Source organism: Myotis lucifugus, unplaced genomic scaffold (genome assembly GCF_000147115.1).
Source record: "Myotis lucifugus unplaced genomic scaffold, Myoluc2.0 scaffold_28, whole genome shotgun sequence".
NCBI lineage: Eukaryota > Metazoa > Chordata > Mammalia > Chiroptera > Vespertilionidae > Myotis > Myotis lucifugus.
In genome coordinates this window covers 6630240-6644996 of record NW_005871076.1, presented here as the reverse complement: position 1 = coordinate 6644996, position 14757 = coordinate 6630240, and the positions used below count along the sequence as shown (strand labels likewise).

At 41.9% G+C, this 14757-nt stretch overlaps 1 protein-coding gene across 1 annotated transcript in view; it reads right to left on the bottom strand.

The window, feature by feature from the left end:
* Positions 1-8844, bottom strand: part of ETF1 (eukaryotic translation termination factor 1) — a 33265-nt gene extending 24421 nt beyond the window's left edge. Inside the window, exons 1-2 of the mRNA XM_006086529.2 lie at positions 8653-8844; positions 8388-8491 (exon numbers count right to left, since the gene is read on the bottom strand). Of these exons, the coding sequence (XP_006086591.1) occupies positions 8388-8473 (86 nt within the window). The 5' untranslated portion in view covers positions 8474-8491; positions 8653-8844. The remainder of the gene's footprint in view (positions 1-8387; positions 8492-8652) is intronic.
* Between the last annotated feature and the right edge of the window lie 5913 nt (positions 8845-14757).

Here is a 14757-nt window from a genome sequence, read left to right as displayed (position 1 = left end):
GGTGGTGCTGAAGTCAATCTAAGAGAGGAGGAGGAGGGAGTGTGGGGGGAGAGGGAGAGAGGGAGAGAGAGAGAAATGTTGACCTTGTGGCAGGTGATCACCTTTACTGGATCAGAGGACTTGCCAAATCTTCCAATAGAACGAAAGTACCAAGCCAAAAATATAGTTCAAAATAATATGGCCAGCCCTAGCTGGTTTGGCTCAGTGGATAGAGCATCAGCCTGCAGCCTGAAGGGTCTCGGGTCCGATTCCAGTCAAGGGCACTTGCCCTGGTTTTCAGCTTGATCTCCAGTGGGAGGCAGCCAATCAATGATTCTCTCTCATCATTGATGTTCTTCTCTCTCTCCTTCTCCCTTCCTCTCTGAAAGCAATAAAAAAGAAAACAATATGGCCAGAACACCAGAAACTATTTTTAAATATATCACAAGGGAGTGAAATTCATTCTCCTCTAAAACTTTAAATAGTTATATTATACAAAAGCTTAAGTGGCTTTAGCCTACAGTTATGGAATGGGTTCCATATTTTGATAAACCCAGAATCAGTCACTTCAAAGGTGTGACCTGTTTTTTCTTCCACCAAGGATCAATAAAACAACACATTGCTTACACTAGGGTCTATATAAGCCTCTTGAGGGCAGAAATCATTTTAGCACACAGTGAGCACTCAAACATTTGATGAATGAATAAATGGTTAATTCCTAACATAAAACAACCTCTATGCTAGAGGACAGAATAAATCAGTTGTCCCAAAAATTTTCAGTATACAGTTTATAAAGTTTATTTTAGTATCATCCTCAGCAGGATTACTCAGTTATCTAAAACCAAAATGTATATATCTGATGGGCATTACTTTTTCTACAAGTACAGACATTTACTTCATCTTAAAAGAATTATAACAACTTCACAAAATTAACCTAGTGGAATATTCCACCAGGGAAGCAACAGAAGCTGGAAAATTTCTCTAGTGTTCTCACATCAGTGCAAAGTCAGGAGATACCAATCACAACCAGCAGTAGGGACTCATTACCAGTGTTCTACACAGGACTCTATAAATGAAAATCCAGCTCCTATCTTTTTTGACCACTATGTAAATACTATTCAAATAAAACGAAGCCATAGACTTCCTGTTAATCTTTCTAATACACAAATTAGCTTCTGGGGAGGGGGTTAAAAGCAAGTTATTCCCCTCACTTGCTTTATGGATTCTCATTAGAAACGAGTATGTTCAGTACCCAAGTTTTTCCTAGGATAGACTTGCAAACAGCATGCCTGTTTCCCTTTTATCTTTGCTCCTGGGTCTCAGCACACCTGCTCCTTCTAGTAAATTCCAATCTCCTTGGACAAGAGTCTTTCTTTCAGAAAAGAATGGGAGATATTTCTATTCAGAAATACTAATCAAAGAGCAAGGCAGTATGGAATGTTAGAATCACAGGCTTCAATGTCAGAAAAGTACAAACAGAATCTAGTACTGTCCCTTACTGTACTTCAATTTCTTACATCTCATCTGGCCAGCATGGCTCAGTGGTTGAGTGTTGACCTATGAACCAGGAGGTCAGGGTTTGATTCCCGGCTGGGGCACTTGCCTGGGTTGCAGGCTCAATCCCCAGTGTGGGGTATGCAGGAGGCAGCTGATCAATGATTTTCTCTCATCACTGATGTTTTTATTTCTCCCTCTCCCTTCCTCTCAGAAATCAATATATATATATCTATATATCTATCTTTTGGTTTCTGACAATGTCCAACATATTTATTCGAGACCTGAATTACCTGCTTATACTATACCTCCTTCAATGTGTACCGTGTTATTATGTACTTACTATTAATATGGGGCTGGAAATGGTTCATATCATCACACTAGGGTTATGTGTCAGACCACATTCTCACTGTATTACACATTTCTTACAAATGTCTATTGCCCAACTCACAACAGATACTTGATGAAGTTTGTAAGCTGACTGGTTACTAGTAAAAATTCATTTGTGGGCTTCATTTTTCATATACCTAGATGTTAGTTTGGGGAAAACAATATAATTTAAAGGGCCACAGATAGAGCATAAAAAGACAAATTAAAAAAAATTTTTTTAATTGATTTCAGAGAGGAAAGGAGAGGGATAGATAGAAACATCAATGATGAGAATCACTGACCTGCTGCCTCCTGCATGCCCCCTACTGGGGATCAAGCCTGCAACCCGGGCATGTGCCCTGTGTGACCTCCTGGTTCACAGGTCAATGCTCAACCACTGAGTCACACTGGCAGGGCTGAAAAGACAAACTTTTGTTTTGACTAGGATCATTCTGCTAAAGTGACCTTAGAGATTCAAATGAAAATGTGAAAACAGAAGACTTACAGAACCAGTATCTGCATGACAAGAAACAGTGTCAGGCATCTCAAAATGTCAACTCTTCTGAACTGTGTAGGAAGGATGGTGACAAGATAAAAGACAAAGCATACATAGGACGAGAAGCCACACGTCTGAAAACTGGTGTTAAAATGAAGATATAGCCCCGGTGGGTGTGGCTCAGCTGCTTGAGCAATGTCCCCTACACTGAAAGGTCGCTGATTTGACTCCAGTGAGGGCACATGTGGGAGGCAACCAATCAATGTTTCCCTCTCTCTCTCAAATCAATAAAAAAAAAAAAAATAAAAAAAAATAAAGGTCTAAAGTAAGTTGGAGGGTTAAAAAAAGGACAAAGCAAACATATAGAGTTATAAGGCACCTATTACATACAAATTAAGTAGATGAAAGAGAAAGGACTGGATTAAAACACAGACAGCTTTAATGTCTATTTTAATGTTTTCATCTTTGTATCTATAAGAGAATAATAAAATTATGGCTCTTAATTAAACTCCATTATATTCGGGTTGGGAATAAAAGCAAAACCATTCTTTTTCTTGGTTTCTATGCATTTAGATTAAAGGAAGAAAAATACACCTGTTCAGGAAAAGTGACAAAAATAAAAAAAAAGGGAATTTTCCTTTTCTAACAGATAGTAGGCAAAGTTCAAAGTGTGTCCAGTGGCAATAAGATAAAGTTGTTATCAGAGGGAACTTCATTATACTCTCTGAGGACAGTGTCCCCAAATGAGAAACCTCATAATTTCTAACCTGATGCAAAGAAGAGCCTTGAAACTCCCTTATCCCTTCTCCCCCTCACTAAGAGAGCAGGCTGCTGAAGAATTAAGAGCCACCTACAGAATGTATCCCAGAAGGTTCTATTCTGAGATACCTGGAGAGTAAGTTGGACTCAGAAGAAATTTGTTGTCCCAAATTCTCAGTTGGACAGTTCTAGCAGATCTAGGGAAAATAGGCAATTTTCTCCTTCTGACTCTTCAATAGGATTAAAGACCATTTAGTCCTGCTATAAAACTGACATTTTACATTTTCTTACAACTGAACACATTCCCAGCACCAGAGGCTGCACTGGGCACATACTCAACCCCAAGCTCAAAGAAAATGGGCCCTTTGCTAAAAAGGGTCCAACTGGTGTGTGTGTGTGTGGGGGGAGAAGGTGGGAATGGGGGATAGCCACCTATAACCCACATTGCAATAGGCCTTAAATGGTATTCTAATTAGGTACTCTTGCTTACCTAGGAGTGTGTCCAGAGTAGGCCTTCCTTTCCTGGAAGGATAAGTATATCTGCTACTACAATGAGAAGTCTGTCAAGAGTTGAAATTCAAAGAGAGTAATTGTTCATTAGGTTCACAGTGCATAGAACACCATGCCAGAATACAAGGGCTGTTAGGACAAGTTCAGAGTTGAGGCAGGCAGCCTGTGACACTTGAAGTGCACGGAGGAACACCACCACACTCTATCAAATATACTCTTATCTGCCCCTCTTCCCTTTACTACCTCTCAAATTCATTGCCTTGAGAACATTCCAAGTATTATTTAAGCTAATGTTCTTAATCAACAATTTTCACTTGAGGAAGGTATTCAAACACATTTAACTTATTCAAATTATATTAACAATTTGTATATATTTTATTGTGCATAAGATTTTTACAAAACCTGTTCAATGAGCTCTCAAAATTACTTTTAATTAAACACAATGTAAGAAATTGTGTGGAGATTAAAAAAAATCATGTGGTATAAGAAATAAATTTGGTTCTAGCCGGTTTGGCTCAGTGGATAGAGCCTCAGCCTAGGGTCCAAAGGGTTCCAGGTTCGATTCTGGTCAACGGCATGTACCTCGGTTGCAGGCTTCTCCCTAGCCTGGGCCCTGATCCGGGCTCGTGCAGGAGGCAAACAATCGATTTGTTTCTTTCACATTAATGTTTCTGTCTTTCCCTCGATTTGTTTCTTTCACATTAATGTTTCTCTGTCTTTCCCTCTCCCACTCTCTCTAAAAAAAAAAAAATCAATAGGAAAATATCCTCATGAGGATTAAAAAAAGAAAGAAATCAATTTGGTCTTAGAATTCCTTGATGGGATTGTTTCTGTTATTCATAAGGAATCCTTCGGGGCACACCTGGGTTTATGCTAATTAAGTGACTTAGGGTAGGGCTCCTAGATAGCTTCAGGATGAGGTTGGTTACCAGAAAGACCAAATGAATTCAGGATTGGAACTTTCAGTTCCATACATGGACCTCAAGGAAGGGGAAAAGAAAGTGGCATGCTGCAGATTATGTTCTATAAAATTCCTGAACAAGATGTATTGAACTTTAAATTCAGGTAGTGCACTCTGGGTCCACAGGGGCGTAAGTGCCCACACTCAGACCCTTCTGGACCTTGCCCTATGTACCTCTTCATCTGGCTGTACATTTGTATCCTTTGCATTATCCTCTGTAATAAACCAATAAACACAAATAAAGTGTTTCCCTGAGTTCTGTGGGCCATTGCAGCAAATTATTGAACCCCCAATTTATAGCCCGTGGATCAGAAGTAGGACCAGGTTTTCAAGTAGGGTAGTCTTGTGGGACTGAGCCCTTTACCTTGTGGGATCTGATCTTAATTTCAGTGTCAGAAGTGAACTGAATTGTAGGACACTCGGCTGGTGATCACTAAGAATTGGAGTACTGCTTGGTATGGGGAAACCCCCCATATTTGCTTATCAGCATTATTGAGAATAGAGAATAGTCTCTCATCCAGCACCCCCCCCCCCCCCCGAATCCATATTTGGGGGCAGGAAAGACAACTATATACAGCCAGGTAATTTCTACTTCCTTCAAAGTCTAGGTATCTACAAGTTATTTTTAACTAAATAGTAAGCTTTAAAAATGTCCAAAAACCACCGATGACACCCAAATGAAGTTTACAAACTGCACTGATCTTCAAACATGGATTATCTGTTGGAGGGCTCATTATGTCTGAAATATTCAAGGTTCCCTGCTGAAGATAAATGAACAATATTTCTAACACATACAGACACAACTTAGTCCAAATTAACCTTGTCTGTTCCTCTGTCACTTACACCATTGTCCTTGGATGGAATAAGCTCTGGTTATGATTTTACTACCTGAAAACTATAAAGCTTCCAATACTATTTCTTGCTGGTTCAGAAAACAAGGAAAAAACAGCAACCAAAATTTCCCACCTACCATTCACCTGCTTTAGTTTCTTACTCAGAATATCTGCAACCACCTTCTATTCTCATGGCCCTAGTTCCAGTTTTGGCTATGCACATATATGTCCTCATTACACCAACTGTGGAGAATATACCAGGAGCAATCATAAATCAAGAAGAAACTACCACCAACTTTAAGTGTGACTTATGTCTCACCCAATTTAAATCAAGTTATACTGTAACACCCCTTTCAACTCAATTCTCTCAATCCACCACTATCTAGTGCTAATAACCACATAACCTGTTTTCTCCTGAAACCCAGATTGACCCACCCAAACACCAGCACACAGATTCATTTTTCCATTCAGTTTGTCCTTAAAAGTCCATTGCATTTCCCCTTAAATATTTTAGTATTGGGTAAAGAAGAAAAAGCATTCTCACTGTACACTATGATAATTTGTCTGACCGTAACACAACTCAGCCATGAAAATACAATTTTGCTATTCCCAAAAAGAAATTGGTATGTACTGGAAAACCTCTGAGCCAGACAGAATAAACCTGTGACTCCTTTACTGATAGCTAGAGATGGCCAAGATTTTAAATTTTCATGGGCTCAACCAAATCCTGAATAAAATCTAAGTAGGCAAAGTAGGACATGATTATCAACTACATTGTTTATTTATAGGAAGCCTATTCCCCAGATATTTTAAACAGCTTATTCCCGTTTAAAACTCCAAACTAACTCCATCACGTGGAAGAAAAGTTGAGTGTAAGAACTTCATTTAAATTTTAATGGCCAGATAGCTCACTTGGTTACAGTGTTATCTCAATGTGCCAGGGATGGGATTCGATTCCTGATCAGGGCACACACAACAGAACAATGAATACATGAATGCGTGGGACAACAAATCGATGTTCTTCTCTCTCTAAAATCAGTAAGAAAAAAATTAAACTTTAATAAACCTTGCTAATCAAAGGAATAAAGCCTTTAAAAGTTTTAAAGGGGATCTTAAAAGTTTCAAGTGGCTAGGAACAAATTTAAGAATAAGCTTCCTGAAGCAGTAGAAAGGAATGCTGTTACTTATTAAGCTGAGATATTTCGTCAATGTTACTTCACTTGGACATCAGGCAAATTATAGTTGTGAATTCATAATCTAGACTTCTTCAGAGAATAAAATGTATATAAACTCTAATGTGTGAACCTGCTTCCAAATTAAATAAGAGAACAAATCTACAGGTCAGAGACAATTTTAAACAACACTGCAACAACAGCAATTTATAAAAGATATACTCAATTGAGGAATTCAAGTAACACAACAAAATATCCTAATGAAACAAAAGAACCCGGCTAATTCCTGGTTGTGCATCACAACGCGTCATGACCCATATTACCCCCTCCTGTACAGTATTCTTACACATGGGGAAAAATTATTCATTCTATCACGTGACACAGAACTACCTGTGTTCAAATTCCTGTAAGATTATTAATTAGGTCTGAATATTCTATTAAATCCAAAGAAAAACAAACTTAAAGAACAAAAAATAAGCTGCTACTTCAGTTTGTATTAGAGTGAGCAAAAGCCCAAGTCACCAAACTTTCAGAAGCTTCATCCCAAGCAGAACTGTCACTAATTTATTAAGAACAAAAGACAATGGTAAAACCTGTCTTAACTTTGGGCCTTCCATGGAACTAAGCACACTTCAATTAAGAACTTAATCAATGCTATCATTGCAAATCTACCAATCAAGGACAAACCTGGGCCGGAAACCAAAATGTTCAATTCTTAAGCTGAAAACTTTCATAATGGCCTGGGGCAAGTCACTCTTCTAAGAATACTCAAACACACAAATAAGTAATGTCCCAAACACTTTCTCCCCCCGCCCCTACTTCCTATAAGTAAAAAGTTTCCAAGAGAAAGGAACAAAATCAAGTAACTAGGTGAAAAAATAGGAATACCTGACACAGCTTCCCCAAACGAGTAATTTAAAAAAATTTTTTTAAATAGAGCTAGTTTTAAACTATTTACCCTTCCCACAGTGGACTCACCTATCGTTTCTTATCAAAATTTAGAAAAGGATACTCAAGCCCACCTAATTCAATTCTGAATTTCCGCAAGCATCTGGCACCTCTATCCCCAGAAGTTCCAGAGAGGCCAAAAGGGACCCTGATGCTGCAATTCATATCAACAGCCCCGTATTCTGCATTTTTAGATATAGATCGTCAACCAAAACCTCCCCGACTCCCCCTCCCCGTACACGTTGGCATTTGCAATTTATAGATAGGTCCTGGAATAGCTAAAACCAGGAAGCTCCGGACTAATTAGAGGATCTGGGGGAAGTCATCGTGGGAGAAATCAGGAGATGTCAGAGGTTGTCCCTGACCACCTCTGCCTTCTGCCCCATCCAAACTTCACCCAACCGAGTCCCAGAAGCTCGAGAAGGAGAGGCCATTTTAATGAGGCCTGACTGAGGAACGTGAAGGGAGGAAATCAGGGAAGGTAGTTTGGAAAGGAAGGCCGAGCCCTTTCCCCCAACAGCACCCGAGTTGGGTGGCAGCACCTGGAGCCTGAAGAGGGAGGAGCTGGGTTCAAGGGCCTAGGAGGGGTACAAAAGTAGCAGGAGTCTGCCACGAGGGGGGTCGAGTGGGCCGAGCCCCAGGACCGGGCTCTTTACCCCCAAGCGGGGGAAGGACCCCTTCTCGGGCCAGTCGCATAGACCCTAGCGGCTAGGCTAGCCCCTGGGTCGGGGACAACTACCCAAAAGTCCAGAAGGCGGGAGTGACTAGTGCCTGGTTCTCCTCATCCGGCCATGCGGCGCGGGGGCGGCCATCCTGAGGGGTCCGGGTACCAAGAGGGCACTGGGGGGGCCGGACGCAGCGCTCACCCGCGGGCCGCCTCCAAGCTCTTAATCAGCTTCTTGATCTTCCAGATCTCCACGTTCCTATCCGCAGCAGTGGGGTCGTCCGCCATCTTCTCGCCTCCTCCTCCCTAGAGCGGCCCGGCGGGGCCCGGAGACATCAAGACCACAGAGTTAGCGCCGCCACTGGGCAGAGCGGCCCCCTTCCTTGCCACCCCCGAGAGGCCCTCCTCTTCCCGCCCCACGCGACCCGCCGTGGGGGGTCGCTGGCCTCTCCCTCCCCCTGGCTCACCTAAGGGCCCAGTCCTGGGCGGCAGCGGCTGGTCCTCCCCGGCGGCGACTCCGCGGCGGCGGCTCTGACGTAGGACACCGGCTCCCTCTCTCCAGGCAGCTGCATGTGTTGCAATCCGCTCACATGGGGCCTGTGACATCACTTCCTCCGCCAAGGGCTGAGTGGAAGTCGGCGGACGGAAGGGAGGGGCCTGAGCGGAAAAGGGCACGCTCTGCGCGCGCCGCGACTTTCCATTGGCTCTCTGCGCCGCGGCCTACAATAAGCCTGCGGATTGGCCACAGCTGAGACCGTGCTGCCTTGTGAGGTCAGACCGGGGGGCGGGGAAGTACCGTCTTCCTTCCGTCCCGGTAAGCGGAGAGGAAGAAGCGGGCGGAATCCGGTGGCTCTCGCGAGGATTTACTCGGCGCCCCGCCAGGCTCGAATGGGGGTGCTTCTTAAAGGGCGAGGCACGTGGGTCGTCGTATTTCCGTCCCCCCCTTCTTGAATCGAATGGACTTCCGAGGGTAGGCGCTCGGGCCGGGACGCACGGTTTGAACTGCGCCTGAGAAGCCTCAGTGAGGCGCCCCGCGGCTCGACAGCTTGACGAAGTGCTCCTGCCGCGCGCCTCTCGGCTGGCTGGACTAGTGTTCAGACCCGGCCGGGGTGTCTGGATTAGAAAATCCCCCCGGCCGGTCCGGGACCCCGCCACCTGCAGGGGCAAAAGAGGCACGTTCCTTCTCGCCTGAGTGCTAAGATGTGTTCACTTGCGGGGGGTGGATACCTGGGGTTTGAGACTTGAGTATCTGAATTCATGAATAGTTTGGTCTGATCTGTTCAGAGTGGAAGTGGGGAGAGTATTGAAGCAAAATGGGTAGTTATGTCAGTTAGAACCTGATGTTTTCGAGTAAGAACTTTTAATTAGCTACTTTGTCTCTCTTCACCTTAGTTGGGTTTATTCAAATATTTGGCCCCAAACTGTGCAAACTCGGCTTTCCTGAGGATCCTGAGGGAAACCAGATAACAGTGCCTACCTTCGTGGAGCTTTCAGTTTAGTTGGGTTTGTAACCGTTTGTGCTTTTATACTTTATGTAGTCAAATAAAGAAGTCCAAATAAGTACTTCAAACCCCCGTGAGAGTAATGAGAGAGGGCCCAACTTTGCACTGAGACCCAAAGGATGAGTAGGAGTTTGTCAGGAGGGAGCCTAACACATATGAGGAACTTCAAAAAAGCCGGTGTGCTGGAGCAGAGTCAGGAATAGGGAGAGTGGCTTGGGAAGGAGGCAGGGGACAGATCGTGTAAGGCCTGGAAGGCTAGATTTAAGAGGTTGGCCTCTTAAGAACAATGCACAGCCTAAGAAAGGGTTTAGAGATGGGGAGGTGACAAGCAGATATGGTTGTATTTTTAAGGAGATGGATTTGCTTGCATTGGAAAGAGCAAAAGTTGGAAGCCTAGAGGTCATTTTGGCTGCTGCAGTAATTCGTGTGAGAGATGATTGTACCTTAGAGTAGGGTGATGACAGTGCAAATAGAAGTGAATGATATGTGGGCTTCGCATGGATGGGACTGGATAACGGGTTGGATGTGGAGAAAGATACTGATATAATTACATAATGCTGAGCTGGGAAAGATGAGCAGGTTTTGGAAGATGATTGAAAATTTCATCTTGGGCTTATTTGAGATTGCTGATGAGACATGCAAGTGGTGATGTCAATAAGGCAGTTGTATTTGTGTGGGCTTTGAGTCTTTTTTGCATGTTACTGTAACTCTGTCCACACCTTGGAGGTGGGAGCATTACCCCCATTTCACAGATTGGGAAACTGAGGCAAAGAAAGGTACAACTTGTTTTTTAGAATAGTCTAGAAGATTCAGGCAGTTTAACTGTAGCCCCAAAGCTTACTTGCCCAGTTGATGCAAATTTACCATCTCCTCATTTAGTATTGGAAATCAGTGTGTTAGAGGCAAAAGCTGGCATGGATCCCTAGTGGAAAAGATTTGGAAAGGATAGAACAGGGATGCTATTTCCTTCAGCAAAGACAAGCCTGTTTTTTAAAAATTCTTTTTTTTTTAATTTAAATTTTTTGTTGAAAGTATGGCATATGTCTCCTTTTCCCCCCATTGATCTCTTCCCGGCTGCTCCTGCCCTCCAGCATATGCCCTCGCCCCCCTACTGTCAGTGGCCATTGGTTATGCTTATAGGCATGCATAACTTGTCCTTTGGTTAATCTCTTAACATCCACCCCCCACCCCCACCCCCATCCTCCCCTGCCTTCCCTCAGAGGTTTAATGGCTTGTTCCGATGCTTCTATGTCTCTCGATCTATTTTTGTTCATCATTTTATGTTGTTCATTACATTCCACAAATGGGTGAGATCATGTGATATTTATCTTTCTCAGACTGGCTTATTTCACTTAGCATAATGCTCTCCAGGTCCATCCATGCTGTTGCAAATGGTAAGAATTTCTGCTTTTTTACAGCAGCATAGTATTCCATTGTGTAGATGTACCACAGTTTTAATCCACTCATCAGCTAATGGGCACTTAGGCTGCTTCCAAATCTTAGCTATTGTAAATTGTGCTGCTATGAACATAGGGGTGCATATATTCTTTCTGATTGGTATTTCTGATTTCTTGGGATATATTCCTAGAAGTGGGATTACTGGGTCAAATGGGAGTTCCATTTTTAATTTTTTGAGGAAAACTCCATACTGTTTTCCACAGTGGCTGCACCAGTCTGTATTCCCACCCGTAGTATACGAGGATTCCTTTTTCTCCACATCCTCGCCAGCACTTGTTGTGTGTTGATTTGTTGATGATAGCCATTCTGACAGGTGTGAGATGGTACCTCATTCTCATTTTTTAAAAAAATATATTTTTATTGCCCTAGCCGGTTTGGCTCAGTGGATAGAGCGTCGACCTGCGGACTCAAGGGTCCCAGGTTCGATTCTGGCAAAAGGCACATGCCTGGGTTGTGGGCTCGATCCCCAATAGAGGGCGTGCAGGAGGCAGCTGATCAATGGTTCTCTCTCATCATTGATATATCTATCTATCCCTCTCCCTTCCTCTCTAAAATCAATAAAAATATATTTTTATTGATTTCAGAGGGAGGGAGAGGGAGAGAGAGAGATGAATGATGAGAGAGAATCATTGATCAGCTGCCTCCTGCACACCCCCTACTGGGTATCCAGCCCACAAGCCTGGGACCCTTCAGTCCCCACGCCAAACCTGTCCACTGAGCCAAACCAGCGAAGGCCCTCATTGTTGCTTTGATTTGCATCTCTCGAATGTTAGTGACTTTGAGCATTTTTTCATATGTCTCTTGGCCTTCTGTATGTCCACTTTTGAAGTGTCTATTTAGGTCCTTTGCCCATTTTTTTATGGGATTGTTTAGCTTCCTTTTAAGTTGTATAAGTTCCCTATAACTTTTGGAGATTAAACCCTTATTGTAACATTGGCAAATATGTTCTCCCATGCAGTGGGCTCTCTTGTTTTGTTGCTGGTTTTTTTTTTACTGTGCAGAAGCTTTTTATTTTGAAGTAGTCCCATTTGTTTATTTTCTCCTTAGTTTCCATTATCCTAGGAGATGTATCAGTAAAGATATTGCTACGAGATATGTCTGATATTTTGCTTCCTCTGGGTTCTTCTAAGATTTTTATGGTTTCCTGTCTTATGTCCATTTTGAGTTGATTTCTGTGAATGATGTAAGTTGGTGAAGACGAGCCTTTTTAAATGGGACTATGACCATTCAGTGTCCAGGAGGAAACTCCTATGATATAAGGGTAATTTTTGAAATGCCATATGGCGAGAATAGAATATATAACCTCTCAAGGCACAGTCCTCTGAAAAATGAAGGATTTGTACTTGATGACCTCAGAATTTCTTCCCTAGCTCTAGTGTTAGGTAATAAACCTAAATACTGTTTTGGGTATAGATGACATTCCTATTCGGTGGGTGTGGGAAGAAAGGAGAGGGATGGATTATTTTGATGTTGAAAACACCAGTCAATAGCAGCTTGAGAATACAGTGCTGTTAGGTACAGAGATACTTAATTGCTAATGTGAAGGCCAGTTTGAGTAGCCAAGATGAAAAAGACAGGGAAGGGATGGTTGTGGGAACTTCAAAAAAGCCAGTGTGCTGGAGCAAAGTCAGGAATGGGGAAAGTGGCTTGAGAAGGAGGCAGGAGGACAGATTGTATAAGGCCTTGAAAGCTAGATTTAAGAGGTTGAGGTTGGCCTCTTAAGAACAATGCACAGCTGAACAAAGGATTTAGAGATGGGAGGTGACATGGTTCCGAAACTATCCCACCTCCAAGGTGTAGTCAAAGGCTATACCCTTTGACTCTTCTGTAATTTGATGGGGTTGTTAAGGAAAGACCTCTGGAACTACAGCTAAGTCACATCTTAAATCTCTCAGAATCTGAATTTTCTTACCTGTAAAATGGGGATGCTGCCTATTTTGTGGAACTATTGTTGGATAAATAACTTGTGTAGTGCCTAGTATCATTTACAGCAAGCATGTCATCAATGACTGTTTTCTTTATAGTTTCTCCTAGTTTGTTCTGTCCTCTAGGACCTGTGCTACTTACTTCATCATTCTCCTGCAGAAAATAAAGTTGAGAGAACAGAGCAGAGGGAGCCAGTAAAATAGGTCTTTGGGATCTTTTGCCCTGCTTCAATGGCTGGTGTGTTAGAAATTTGGAATTTTTCAGAGTTGGAATTAAAATATTGGGTGTTTTTATACCCAAACTATATTAGTAAAATGAGTAATAGTGATGTGCGGGTTTTCCCTGCCCCTGATCCATTAATCAAAGAATTTCATATAAGATTTAAGAAAGAAAAAATGTTTCTGTGCCTAGAAAAATAAATAATTTGAAAAATCTGAAGTGCTTACAATTTCACAAAGTAAATTACGATCACTAAAGGAATGGGCAGTGTGCCCTGAAGTTCCTGCTGTACTTAAGCATATGAATGTGAGGAATGTAGTTCTTTTTTAAAAATTCTATTTTTTAAAAAATTCTATTCTTTTTTTAAAAAAATGTGGTTTTATTGATTTTAGAAAGAGGAAGGGGAGTGGGGAGAAATATCGAAGTGAAAGGGAAACATTGATTGGTTGCCTCACTTACACACCCGACTGGGGATCAGGCATGTGCTCAGTTGGTGTGGCTCAGTTGGTTGAGCATCAACCCCGTGCACTGAAAGGTTGCTGGTTTGCTTCCTGGTCAGGGCACATATGCCTGGGTTGTGGGCGCAATCACTGGTGGAGGGCATGCAAGGAGGCAGCCGATCGATGTTGTGCTCTCACATGGATGTTTCTCCTCTCTCCTTCCTTTCTCCCTAAGAAATCAATGAAAAGTCTTTGGGAAAATTTTTGTGTAAGTTTTGTATAAAACACAGTTGCTTAACTTTGGAGGGCAATGTGTGTGAAAGTAATTTGAAATAGGCAAGTGTTAGTTAGCATTTACTCCCCTGTGGAAGCCCAGTGGTGAAATCTAACCCTTCAGTGGAATGGGAACTACAATTAAGGAATGACTGCAGTTTCCTTTCTATATGATCAAACATCTTTTAGAATAATTAGCCGGGTGAGATTGAGCCAGGCCCTTGGAACATCTGGGGAGAAAGTGAATGCTTAATGTTTTCAGTGGTACCTTTTTAACTATAGAGATAGTCACAGGATACCTAGACAGATGCTAATCTTTTAGTTCAATTCCATAAATATTTACTGTGTACTGTTCTTCTGTCTAGCACTGGAATGAAAATGCTGAAAAGTTTTAGAAGTAGTACAGTCCTTAAATTTACAGTCTTTTTTTAGAGGAAAAAAGGATGTAGGAAAGTTAAATAAATAGATGACAGTATAAAAGAAGTAGCTATTTACAAGATTGAGGTAGAAATTAAGATGAGCCTGAAACACCTTGTTATATCAGTAAGAAAGGAAATTAACAAATAGATGAAGTATTTTTTTACTGTACTTTTATTACCCTGATAGACATTTTTTATTGAGGTATAACTTTAAAAAATATATATATTAATTTCAGATGTACAACATAATGATTTGATATTTGTATATAGTGAAATGATCACAATAAGTCTAGTTAACATCAGTCATCATATAGGTATAAAATTTTATTGTTGTG